Genomic DNA, 14,358 nt, shown 5'->3' on the forward strand with positions numbered 1-14,358 from the left:
CTGCAGTTTTCTAATGTATTCTCAGAAATTTGTATTTATATTTCCTTGGGGATTTTAAAATAAATGAAATATAATGAAAGTAAGAAGTTAGCTGCCTTTTAATTTGTGTTCTAGTTGTTACTTCCTGCTTCCACGGGTAAACAAACACGCATCTGTTTGAAGCTGTACTACTGTTATTTGAAGTTATCCTCTTATTTAGACTTTTTCTTGGTTCCGCCTGCGTATAAGATAACTTCTTTTTCGGTTTTTGTAAAACTTTTTAGGTCACCATCGAGGTAGTGTTTCACGTCAGTGCAAACCGTATCTAGATAGCATGGACAAAACAGTTAACGAGTATTTAATCTATGTACTTTATAATTGCGTTTCTGCAAGCAACAAACAACATCAGAAAGATGTTATCTTCAAGCACAGATCTTGATAAGCAAAATATCAATAATTTCGTCTTGTTATTGAAATAAAATTACACAATTGAATGTAATAATGTCTGGAAAGTGAAAAGATGCCTATTTCTCTATAGTGCAGGAAACTCGAACGTTCAATAACAGCCAGAAAAGAAAATCTAGCCACATAGGACACTTTTTAAAATCATTTTATGTTTACAGGAGAGTTTTAGATTTCTAACTCACACTACACCATAATCTTTTACACTAGTGTTCATAGTTGTGAAAAAGATTACGACACAGCAGTGTATAGAATCATCAGAAACGTGCAAAGCAGTCAAAAAATGATCAAATAGTTAGTAACGTTCTTCAGCTGTAGCAGTTATACGATTACTAGTTGGTGCAAACGTCTCACAGATTGTTGGTGAGTTTGTAGTTGTTAAATGGCAGAAGGTACATAATCACGAGGGAGTGGTGCATGTCTTCACACTCAAACTGTCAACGTGTCTACTTTATAATTAGACATTGTCATGTATGAAGTAGCACAGGATTTGCGGTGACACCTGTTTTTTGAACAAACAATCGTGATGTTAATAATAAAAACAGTCATGATTCGACGAGAACAGATACAGCCGATTCCTATTTGTTTTATGAGCAAAATCGGTGAGTTTTGAGAGAACTCTCTGCATCCAGACTTTAACCAGTTATACCACTCCTCATGACAGAACCTCCTACAGTATAAGTTTTTACCGCCTCTCTCATCTCGCTCCTGGTATATCGAAAAAACAAATACCATCCGCAATGTTAACATTGAGTTTTACTTTTATCGCATCTCTCTCCTCTGGTACATCGAAAAAACAAATACTATCTGTGTGTTGACATTTACCGTATTATATATACACATAATGCCCCATTGGAGCTGATGGCCTGTGCTCAAAGCCGCTTGCACAGATCTGGGTAAAGTTTTGTCGACTGCACTGGAGGAAGACCATCTCCATAGGACTATCAATCACAAGAGAGGGTTCCTGTATTGGTCGTTCATAAGCAGTTTAATACATTGTTTTTTCGGCTATAACACATGGAAGCAGGGTACGACAACAGTTTTGTACACTGCCGTATACTTCGTTTTTCTAACATGACTCCGAAGTCTGTGTCAGGTGCTCAAGTGCACCCCGTCACGCTGTTAAAGGTGATACATGTGATGCCACTCCACTCTCCTACACAACACTCTAGGGAATGGCTTAAGTTTGATAAACACATTAATTCTTCTCCGTAATACTTAAGCTATAGCTTTGCTTGTGAGAATCGGCCGTAGTTCAGTAATATCTATATTCCATTTGTGAGAAGACAGTTATGGATTTTGATATGTATGTTTTGCATGTGCACGGTCATATTTACTGCACATTCATGCATTTTTTGATTTTATACAAGGATGTTTACATGTCCCATATACCAGACTACTAAAAATCGTAAGAACTCCCCTCTTCCCAATGATCTACATGTATACATTTTGGTTAGTAATATTATAAAAAGTATAGTAACACCTCCTCGTACCTAGATGAGTCTCAACGAGTAGTTCAAGTTGGAAACTCGTAATCAGGAAACAAGTCCGTGTACTGCTATGACAATCAGAGAGCTTATCTGCAGACTCTTGAAACGATGCACTTGATGGAATCTCAAAGTCTGGCACAGCTCTACACATTCATCTGATTTCCACTCTGTTGTGTAGGGATGAGCAATAGGGAGTTGACATTTGTACAGAGTTGATTTCTGCTGCTGCTCTGATATTTTGTCCCATAAGTTTATGCTCTTAATGCTTACCACATGAGCTTCACTAATTCTGTTTACACGTTCCAACTCTGAAACATCCCCATAACCATATCAGGATCTCTACAAACTGTAGATTTCGGTTTTTTTATCCTAGTAAAAAGTTATTCATTAGTTGACAGTGAGTCGACAGCACCTAGCATCCTGGAACGTGACAGTTTCCCCTCACCATACCTACAAAAGGTACAACACCGACAACGTAGTTTATAAACGAACAGTTAGCAAGTCATGCATTCGAATCGCAGCCGTCTACCGCTGACAGCTTCACACGCATACATATAGAGGCTATGCCTGCATATTAGCAATCACGAAGTCTCTGTTTCAAGCTCTTACACGTTATTTTCGACAGTGCTACAGGCCTGCAAATAACCAAAAACTCTTCGCAAAACGATTGTGTAGCGGATGTATGCACATTTAAATTCATCCTGCTAAAGGGCATAACATCTTCGCTGCAAATTTTATTACTATTTCGTAACAATATTGTCTAGATTGCCCATTAATAACAACGAACCATGGCATCCTGCCGCGCCTGTAACACCTCCTATTACACTGTTAAAGACCCATGATGATGGCTCATCATCATTCCAGAGCCACTATTTTGTGTGCTACATGCTCGATGAAAGGATGGCGTCAGTCCTTCGTGATTATTATTTTATATACGGTACAGAACAACACAATAGTTTGGCAGGTTGCAGGTGGCTGGTGTAACGCAGAAGAAAAAATCCTGAGACCATCATCCTTTGTTTGCTGTCAAATAGCTAGAAAATCGGATGCATCTATTATCTTTAGAATAACTCCCTTTGTTCATTCTGAGACAGACAGATAGTCTGGCATCCCAATGTTAGCTGCATCCCTCGAAATATATCTTTGGCTGCATTCAGTTTTAATGCTCTTCCCTCTCACAGTAAACTACATGGGTTTACGAAACATATGGTTCAACAAAAGCGACAGAAGTATTACACAGAGGCGCCATATTAAAGCACTCAAAATATATGTATCCCGATCCGTAACTGTGTTCTCACACATGCAGTCGAATATAGATATTACTGAATTATGGGCGGATCTCTCAAACAATGTTATTCCTGAAGCAATTAGACGAATGAGCAAAGTCTTATCAGACTTAAGCCATTGGCTAGAATGTTCTGTAGGAGAGGAGACTAGGGACACACGTATCATCTTCAGTAGTGTGAGGGGTCGTATTCGAGAGATGTGGTGTTAGTACGAAATCGCTGTATTATCCTACACACGAACAAAACTACCTAACCGAATACCAGGACTTCTCTGTGCAGGAAGTATGCTAGCAGAGCTGTGGTGATGTTACAGTAAACACCTATAAGACTGTTGTATCTCTTTTGACTACTTTACATGCTGAATCTTTATGTCAATTTCCTGCAGCAGTGTGTTGGTGGTACCTCAATGTATCAGCTCTCGAAAATATTCATGTCGGTTATTCCTCGCTATATTTCCCAATGAGACATAGCCGCAAGCATCAAAATCTATACTACTACTAATTATAAGCATGGATGGTGCGAGAAGTGTGATTGAGTTTACGTTAAGTTTCCACTTAAAAAAGACGCATAAAATCCATTAATTTCCTTGGAGACAGAACAGTAGTGTTCAGACTTCATTCTAGTTGAGTTATAATCAGCTTGAGCAGTGGATATACACCGACGATGCTATCCTAGGACACCAGAATAGTGCAAATAGTGTAGAAGGAAGCATTAGAGTACTAAGAGCGTTGCATTCTGCACGAGAAAGACTTAGGACACCATATGGCCTATTTTAGGTGCAGAATTGTGTAACCATGGGAGTGTGTGTTTACATTCCACAATCGTTTCTCTCATGCTGGTACCTTCCTGTTATTGAGTCCAGAGAGTCGAATAATGCTACAGCATTGATACCACGGTTGATTTCTATGAAATGTTCCAATATGCATCCACCTAGAACTCCTTCATGTACAAACCATACGTTTCTTCTTAATCTTCTCTCATGTCTACTGTACATCGATAAGAGACGCTACCCTCCTCGACGCGAATGCACATGGAAAGATCTTGTGCGTTTGAATGGACGTCATGGGTAAGAATGGTGTTGCAGGGAGGATTGCTCAGGGATAATGTGGGAGGAACGTGCCGACCTCCGACTTTACGTTAAGAATACGTGAATAGTCTGTGACACCCATCCACACAATGAAAGATGGACAGTCGCAGTCGCGAATTCTGCACTATGATCGATTGGCCGAAAACCTGTGTGTTGTGGGACCTGCATAGTTTACACCATGCGATGTTCAGTTTACTGAGAGAGCCAATGTATCGGAATGTGTTAATGTCAGTTTAGCACCTGCCACAGACCTTGGATATGATCTTCCTCCAGTACTGTCAACATAACTTAATGCAGATCTGTGCACGCAACTTTGGGCTCTGTCCATGTGCTAGAGCGCGGTGATATGTGATACGTGTATATGTAATATGATCGGCGTCAACATGCCTGGCGGTATTTGTTTTCCCATATACCAGAAGAGAGAGACACGGTAAAAACTCGTAGGACGTTCCATTACAAGGAGTGGTATATCTGCGAAAACCTTGGATGCAGATATTTCTCTCAAAATTACACCGATTTTGCACATGAAACTAGTGGGAATCGGATGTATCTATTCTCATGGAATCGTAACTGTTTCTATTACTGTCGTCACCATAGTGTGTCTAAAAAATAGGCGTCTGCGCTAGTCCTGTGTTATTTCATACTTCATAACCTCTAATTATGAAGTAGATACCATTTGGATTACTGCTCATAGTGGAACCTAGAAATGCTGTATGGTAGAAACTTTACATACATGTCGATAGAGGGGAGTTCTGAAGCAAAAATGTCATATGTGAGGACGCAGGCAGTAGTTGATTTCGATGTAACGGAAGAGAGAGCGAGATACAGTAAAATCTTATAAGAAACTCTCGTAATTTTTTTCGTAAATGTCTGCGTGATATAGCTCCGCACTTGTAAAACGGGCTTGTCATAGTGTACAAAACAGCAATGTCTTCTTGAATTATAGCTTGTTGTTCTCGAATGTAACGTGATTGTGTTTCTTTCCGAGAGATGAAAGATTGTATTCTCTAATGTTATGTCACATGTCTGAAATGTTGGTAATACACCTACGCACGACATTTTATTTCCAGACACTGATTGTAACGAGAGACGATCTAAGTTCGTGTAATTTGTCCATCAAGCTGAAAGAAATTGCTTAATAGACATTTTTTTCTTCGGAGTTAAAAATTATCGCGTTTTCTTAGCTCCTATGATAGTTTCGAAATAACGAGGACTTTCTACGGTGATCGTTAGTTTTCACACAAAAATAGTGGAAGTTTTTTTTCCTGATTTTACGCAGGGTGAACGTGTATTGGGCATGTACACTCCTGGAAATTGAAATAAGAACACCGTGAATTCATTGTCCCAGGAAGGGGAAACTTTATTGACACATTCCTGGGGTCAGATACATCACATGATCACACTGACAGAACCACAGGCACATAGACACAGGCAACAGAGCATGCACAATGTCGGCACTAGTACAGTGTATATTCACCTTTCGCAGCAATGCAGGCTGCTATTCTCCCATGGAGACGGTCGTAGAGATGCTGGATGTAGTCCTGTGGAACGGCTTGCCATGCCATTTCCACCTGGCGCCTCAGTTGGACCAGCGTTCGTGCTGGACGTGCAGACCGCGGGAGAAGACGTTTCATCCAGTCCCAAACATGCTCAATGGGGGACAGATCCGGAGATCTTGCTGGCCAGGGTAGTTGACTTACACCTTCTAGAGCACGTTGGGTGGCACGGGATACATGCGGAAGTGCATTGTCCTGTTGGAACAGCAAGTTCCCTTGCCGGTCTAGGAATGGTAGAACGATGGGTTCGATGACGGTTTGGATGTACCGTGCACTATTCAGTGTCCCCTCGACGATCACCAGAGGTGTACGGCCAGTGTAGGAGATCGCTCCCCACACCATGATGCCGGGTGTTGGCCCTGTGTGCCTCGGTCGTATGCAGTCCTGATTGTGGCGCCCATCTGCACGGCGCCAAACACGCATACGACCATCATTGGCACCAAGGCAGAAGCGACTCTCATCGCTGAAGACGACACGTCTCCATTCGTCCCTCCATTCACGCCTGTCGCGACACCACTGGAGGCGGGCTGCACGATGTTGGGGCGTGAGCGGAGGACGGCCTAACGGTGTGCGGGACCGTAGCCCAGCTTCATGGAGACGGTTGCGAATGGTCCTCGCCGATACCCCAGGAGCAACAGGGCACGTGCATCTTCCGCCGACCACTGGCGACAACATCGATGTACTGTGGAGATCTCACGCCCCACGTGTTGAGCAATTCGGCGGTACGTCCACCCGGCCTCCCGCATGCCCACTATACGCCCTCGCTCAAAGTCCGTCAACTGCACATACGGTTCACGTCCACGCTGTCACGGCATGCTACCAGTGTTAAAGACTGCGATGGAGCTCCGTATGCCACGGCAAACTGGCTGACACTACGGCGGCGGTGCACAAATGCTGCGCAGCTAGCGCCTTACGACGGCCAACACCGCGGTTCCTGGTGTGTCCGCTGTGCCGTGCGTGTGATCATTGCTTGTACAGCCCTCTCGCAGTGTCCGGAGCAAGTATGGTGGGTCTGACACACCGGTGTCAATGTGTTCTTTTTTCCATTTCCAGGAGTGTATGTATAGTCTGAGTTGTGAATTTTGGTCATACGTGATCGGTGGCGGTGCACTTAGTTGGAGATTTGTATGCTGCAGTCGAATATAAAAGGTATATCGATTTTGCTCATAAAACTAAAATAAAATGGGTAGCGCCTATTTTCGTTGAAAGCGAGCATTTATTATCATCACGATTGTGGTTTCCTTGGTAATAGGTGCTCGATTATAAGCGATACGTTGATGTTAAATAAAATTGTCACGGTGAATTGTTTTCGCTTCTCAGAACGGCATCCACTTGATTGTGGCGGTGTGAGGGACAGTCCAGCGTGTGTGTGTGTGTGTGTGTGTGTGTGTGTGTGTGTGTGTGTGTGTTTTTGTGTGAGGGTGGGTGGTTGCGCCAGGCAGCTGCGTCTCAGCAGGACGTATCGTGTGGTGTGGAGCGGCTTTCATTTGCCTCCTCTAGATTTGTTGGGTTTACGGGGTTTTGCGCTGCTGAAGGACCATCGCGTCAAGGCGGGCAGGCCGCCTCTCATCCGCCGGGGTATCGCGGTGGACCGCAGAAAGACCGCAAGGCAGTCGGTGGTAGCAGCTGACCGTTTGAAAAAGCCTGTGTCCCACCTTGGGTGGACGGAGGATGGGGGTGGGATGAGGGGAGGTGAGAGGACCTCTAGTTTTCGGCAGTTTGTGATCGTACAGGACGACGATTTCCCCAGTGCATGATTGCCTTGTGACCTGTTCATTACAAGTGCTGTTTTTTTTCACGATAATTCGATGTGTAATTAGAACAGTGATGTATTTTCTATCAGTTGTGGTTGCGTGTATTGGCCTCGATTACCTGGGTTGCTGGATGATTGACAAGCAGACGTCTGTAGCAAACTCCGCCGTCAAACAGAGGAAAATAAGTCGTCAGCTGTACGCTTAGAGGTAATATACTTATCAAACTCCTCCCTGTCCAACACCAGCATCTCGTCAGTTGAACATATTTAACTAATTTATAATTTTGGGTATTAACTTCAGTCACTTAAAGTAACGTGAAATTTCACTGGCAGAAATAATAACTAAAGATACAGCAGAAATTAAGGGCTGCAATTTCATTTATTGTGATTTACCTCGGCATGGTACATATCTTGGCGTTATGGTAAAAGTAAAATCAGTCGCTCCTTAGCACAAAGTAAATTCAATTCAGTCTTTGAATAATCAGAAGTAAATTGCTAGCCTTTTCCAAATTTTGCTTTACGTTATGCTGATGTTACTGAAAGTAATTTTTTGTGAAAGAAAGTTTCAATTACAGACAGTCATTTAATTAACCAGAATCTTCATTTAACTTTACTTTCAAAATTTAATATTTCAGAATAAGTAACTGCAAACACAGTGCTCTCTGATTCATTTGTTTTCTCGTGTACTGTTGTGTTGTGGAAAAGCATGTCAACCATCTGCTGCCACAACAGTCATTATTCGCCTAATTTTCTTTTCCATTACCTTTGTTAAGATTCTGAAAATTAAAAATGAAAAGCACCAGTTTGCTTTTGTTCTACAATATTACTTTTATTGTTAACCGGTTTTCGCCTTACAAGACTACTTGAGACATTTAATAAAAGTAATATTGTAGAACAAAAGCAAACTGCTGCTTTTCATTTATTATAATGTTGTCCTACGAAGAACCAACAGAAGATGCTGTTAATATGATTCTGAAAATTCTTTTCCGAAGTGGGCTGGCAACCGTTTAATTATCCTTCTTTTACTATTTTTTTGTACTAAAATATCATGTGGAACCTTTTTCCACCTTGTGTAGCTCAAGAGCGATAGCACTAAATTACCATCCATTTCAAAATTAATATCAGCATTTGGATTAGGTTTATACTACATTCTTCCTTCAGAAGCGTCTGTTGTCTGTTGTACTCTTTCATCGTACTAACCGGCATTATTTCCGTTCGGGAATGACAACCTTACTCACTATAAGATTTTATTAGGAATGCGCTATTACGGTCAAGTATATCGCATTCCAGTTGGCCGATTTCGAAGGAGGAGGTTACACATGGCGACCATGTCAGGAAAGCATAAATTTGGTACTGCTCTTGACACGAATTTTGCATTGTGCAGATTCCCAGCGGATTAAATCCTTCCGCTACCAATGAAGTCGCTACCCCTCGCGGTGGTAGTAGGCGGTGGAAACAAGCCACAAAATCTCTAAACTCGCATGAATCAGTAAAACAGGCAACATGATGAACACAAATCAAACTGATTACTTGAGTGTACTTCACGACAATAGAACAAAGAGATCACTGGCAGCGGAACCAATTGTTGAGCAACCGGCGGCTAGCATCACAGACGCTACCGCTGAAACACAGCAACTGACAAAGATGGAATTCCTGGAATTTTCAGATGCTACAGTATTCGGATAAAAAAATCGAAGCCATTGACGGTGGATACGAGGGAACCATTAAGAAAGAGCTGGAGTTAGTCAAAATCAGTAACATATGGAAATATAAACGATTTGTGGTGCATGTTGATCAGTAACATTAATGTTTAGTCCAAATCAATAAAAGCTCGGTCTGAATCAATATATGTTAAAATTAATACTCAGCCCGAATCAGTAAAACTATGTCTGAATTAATGGTCAGTCCAAATCAGTTAACAGTAAAAGCGATGCACAGTTAAGTAAAATGGGTGATCAGGACCGAAGCAGTCAAGATTGTTAAGAATAATATTTTAGTTGTTAGTACAAAAAAGATTAAATAAACAAAGAAGTAATTGTAGTGAATACCGAAATCGGTAATATAAAGCTGGACATGACAGAGGTACAGTCAAAAATAGAAAGAATAAATAGTCGTTTTGAGACAAGCAGAGAGGATCGAACAGAAATGTTGATCCCATTATCGAAAATAAAGTAACAGAAAGGGTAGAATTAGTGCGAAAAGAAGAAAGGGAAAAGGTTACGAATTTGCAAACTTTATTAGCAGGCATAGACACTATACTGAAGAAACAGCTGACAACTTGTGATGAGAAAAGGAGGAAGGTGGAAACGTAGCGATAACCACTTGCAAAGTAGTTACAAAAGTAACCGAACTAGGAAAGAGTTTAGACGGAGAGCTGCACTGTGTGTCATGTCACGCTAATATTACTAAAATATTAGCTCGAGGGTGGACTGTACGCTAACGACTTCATTAAAAATTGCCAAGTGACCGTGGACGGATAAGAGAAAAGTTAACGCTGTAATCGACGTGCTAGCGGGCGAGGCTAAGTGATGGGGCTTAATGGTCAGTCCAAATCAGTACACACTAAAAGCGATGCACAGTTAAGTAAAATGGGTGATCAGGACCAATGCACTCAAGATTGTTAAGAATAATATTTTAGTTGTTAATAAGCCTCTATGTTGATAAACCTCTATGTTGTGAACTTGAGCTTCCGAGGATTTAAAAAAGCTTTCTTAAAAGAATATTGGTCAGAGCAGAAGCAGGAGAGACAATGGCACGATTTCGTAGTGTCAAGATCTTACGATGCAAACTCGAGACTCATTGAAAGAATTTTGCGAAAATTGGGTCCGGAAATTAGAAAATTTGCGTGATCGACGGATTGAAACGAAGATTGTCCGGTAGTTGTGGAAGAAGCTTCCAGATGATTCCCAGAGCTGCATAGGCAGAATTCTTAGAAAAGGTCGAAGATGAAGATAATTGGAGGAATAACTGAGAAATTTTTAAAAGCCATGGTAACAGTAACAATTACATCAACGGCAACAACAATAATAACAATAACTACGGCAATTATGTTAACCACCGCCTTGTTAATAATAACTCACACCACTTTAACAATAACAGTCATCGTGGGAACAATAGTAGTAGAAATGGCAGAGGCCAGTATCAGGTGAATATGGTACGTGATTTTCAGCAGAATGAGTGAAGGCAGGAGAAAAATCAGCAACTGCGACAGCCGCATAGAAACGGGCCTATCGTACTTAATCAGGGAAACCATCAGCCGCATCGGTTTTGGGCCCACTGGCGTGACAAGACCTTGGCGGCCAGCACAAAGCCTAGGCAACGTCACCCTAACAGGCACGAATGGGAAAATCGACGATGGGAGAATGTGCGAGAAGTCAGAGCGAGTAACGCGGCTGCGGTTACAATAAGTAAACTTGAAACGGCCGTCGCGAAAGCGATCACTGTCCGTAATAAAGTTGAAAATAGAGTACCGGTCATTGAGGAAGAGGCTACGTTAGTTCGGTCGGATATACAACGAACTGAGGAATGACAGTGAATTATATGGGAGGTGTGCTAATGGGAAGAGCGGAAAACCTGCATGAAATTAGCGTTTACGAAAAAACGGAAAGCTCTATACCGAAGAGACAGACTTCTCCAAATACTGCAGTAATTTAATTCTTCTTTTTTTGGTATTCACTATTTTTTATTATATGTATTTTTTCTATTAAAATATTATGTGGTATCCTTTTGCCCCTGTGGGGTTCATCAGCAGTTTCACTAAACTTCCATTAATTTCAAAATCATTATCAGTATTTAGATTAGGCTTAGAATAAAAAAATGGCTCTGAGCACTATGGGACTCAACTGCTGTGGTCATTAGTCCCCTAGAACTTAGAACTACTTAAACCTAACTAACCTAAGGACATCACACACATCCATGCCCGAGGCAGGATTCGAACCTGCGACCGTAGCAATCGCACGGTTCGGGACTGCGCGCCTAGAACCGCGAGACCATCGCGGCCGGCCGGTAGGGATTGCTATATGGCATGTCCATATACTGGTTCTTGAGTAAAAGACTGTCAATGAACTTCACCGGACCCCTCCGATTCTCTGTCCATGGCAATTTCTTCCTCGATGAGCTCTTAAGTTCCATTCTTCTAATATATCGCAAGGAAACCATCTTTAAACTTTTGATTCGAGCCACACGTTTGTTCGGTGTCACTCCTTTGGAATGCCGAATCCCCTTCTAAATGTGCACTGAGACAGTCTAGCTTGTGTTAATAAATCAAACAGAGATATCCACACCTTGCGATGAACAGGTTTGTCTTTTCCTTATGCAATTCGAGTTTCCGTGTGGAAAGGAAGTGCTTAAAATCAAATGCTTCTTCCTCCCTAACACATGTCCTGTCAGCTGTGAATCCCTGTATCCTGCTACAGGTCCCCCGTATGTTGTCGACTCACTACTTCTACTTTCTCTTGCGACAAGCTCGTTGATGTCAGATGCTTGCGACCTTATTGAGTGGAGTGCAATTATTTCGTAGGCTGTCGTCCATCTCCAAAGGTGATCGTTACGTGATAAGCTCACAAAAACCTCTCTAATTTTTCTTTCCTGTGCTATACTCGACTGGACCAATGATTGATTTTCCTCCTTTTCCTTGGTTGAACCTGTTTCCAGATTTTCAGGATACTTGCGTTTCTTCTGTATTTAGCGTGAGACTAATTTCTTCTTGCGTGAGTCTAACAGTACGGTGGCTTCATCTAGTTTTGTGACAACATCGACCTCAATATTGTCCAATCTTCTGTCAGCATTTGCCATGCAAGTTTGTCGTCCTTTCTGCCTTGCTTACTATGTCCAGTTCCTTTTCCAAGACTGGAAGTATTTGTAATTGAGTATTTATTACTTCCTATGCTTTCTCTACACCTTCTGCCAACTGCGTGGCTGATTGGGCTACGTTCTTGACTTTCATAGCCACACCCTTCGCTTCTGGCACTCGTCTATTTACATTTTTCATATCTTCGCTAAAAATATACCATTTTTCCTTTTTCTCTTTCACAGTTGCCTTCTTTTCACGTAACGATTCCTTTGTCGCTGTCTCATTGAACATGAAAGTGAGTGAGTGGGAAGAAGTATTATACATCTGCAACTGAAGGTAAAGCGGAACCATTATAATAACTGTTAACTACAAATAAATGACAACTGTCTTGCAGCACACCCACGACTAGGAGACAAGAAAACGCAACCCACAATTTAAAAACGTGCCCTACATTGTGTAATTAAATGGTCGAAACACGTTTCTCTTGTGAGACTCCCCAAAGCTGCTAGGTGTTTGAAGAGGGTTGAGGGTTACAGAGTTTCATAAAAATATCACAACTCACGTTAAGCACAGAGGTTTATTTTTTTTTTTACGCATTCATTACATCAAAACCGGAGACTGGAAAACGTGCCTATGTCATCAGTTCGCAGTTGAGAGTGGAGGAAAGCCCATATGACTTTAAAAAGTCCAGCCGAAGATCTTCCTGAAGAAGTCCATGATGGCATCCACATCGATACCGGCGTCCCTCAGCATCTGGATCAACTCCTGCACAGCATCCAGCTCCAGAACACGCAGCACCAGTTGCTGGCAATTAAACATTTCTCGTTAGAGATCAAGTAACGAGGCACATAAAATAAAACTTTTGGACACCTGTAGCCATTCAACAGCTATGAAAGGATTACTACTTACGTGGAACTCGTCGGAACTGAGCCTGTTGATGAGTTCAGCAAAGTCGGGGCTGGTCTCCAGCTTCTCGTTGTAGAGAGCCTTCAGCTCGTCGACTGGGAGGATGGCGAGGATCTCATCGAGCATGGACTTGAGGCTCCTGCTGCTCCTCCTCATTCGGCTGGCGGGTTTCGTAATCTGAGGAATGCCCAGGAAGTCGTGGATCATGTTGAGGAAGCCGTAGGGGTCAAGGCCTGATGACTCGAGGAAGTTGAGCAGCTGTGGAAAGAAATTGGGCAGTGAGAACCTGTGTGATGTAACGTCTCATGTGTGTATGAAGTGTCTGCTGGTGCGTTGCTTACATCGTACAGCTCGGGCTGCTGGTCGACGTAGACGACGATGCTCTCGAACTCGTCAGACATGAGGTACTGGAGGGCGGCCTGCACCTCAGCGTCGTTGGCGACGTAGTTGAGGACGATGTTGACGATTTCGTCGACGGGGATGAGGGCCAGGAAATCGTTCAGGTCATCCTGCAGGTTGCGGCTGGATTTTTTTGCGGGAAATCGCTGGATCTTCTTGACTGCGATGATAGGCCCTGAAATCATTCTGTGTTTTGTTACTTGGAACTAACCACATATCTATTGCAGCACATTTAACTGATCTGTTAAAATATATTGAATTTCAGCTGATGACTTTTGCTGCCACTTGAGGACTAAATGCTACATACTGGTAGATGAGGTGACTATGTTGAAGTATCTTCCTATTGTCATTCTCTTGTTATTCGTTTAGTAATCTGTTTTACAAGCAGGTATTGCTTTCATTTCGGAGTGATTGGTTATGCTTTTGTGGAGAAAAGTAGATTCATAAACTCTCCTACTTGATTACTTCGCATATGACAGACCACTTACAGTTGTACAATGCTGTTGTTCGTATAGATGAGACAGTGTTTCACTCCTGGACTAATACATACATTTGTTTTCCTACATCTCTCCTCATTTTTTGTTAGTGTTAGTAAAAATGTGATAGCGTCATGTAGTTACTGTGATTTCCATTCTAAATCATAATCCA

General features: G+C 42.1%; 1 protein-coding gene across 18 annotated transcripts in view; it reads right to left on the minus strand.

Moving 5' to 3' along the window:
- LOC126266714 (uncharacterized) overlaps window positions 1–14,358 on the minus strand; it is a 258,062-nt gene that overhangs the window by 22,348 nt on the left and 221,356 nt on the right. For 3 of the 18 annotated variants that reach the window (XM_049971167.1, XM_049971169.1, XM_049971168.1), the window contains exons 21-22: window positions 13,653–13,885; window positions 13,315–13,569 (exon numbers count right to left, since the gene is read on the minus strand). The exons of 14 other annotated variants lie outside the window; for them this stretch is intronic. In XM_049971167.1, coding sequence (XP_049827124.1) covers window positions 13,315–13,569; window positions 13,653–13,885 — 488 coding nt within the window. The remainder of the gene's footprint in view (window positions 1–13,314; window positions 13,570–13,652; window positions 13,886–14,358) is intronic. One more of the 18 variants, XM_049971170.1, reaches the window with a different exon arrangement.

Source organism: Schistocerca gregaria, chromosome 4 (assembly GCF_023897955.1).
Source record: "Schistocerca gregaria isolate iqSchGreg1 chromosome 4, iqSchGreg1.2, whole genome shotgun sequence".
Lineage (NCBI taxonomy): Eukaryota > Metazoa > Arthropoda > Insecta > Orthoptera > Acrididae > Schistocerca > Schistocerca gregaria.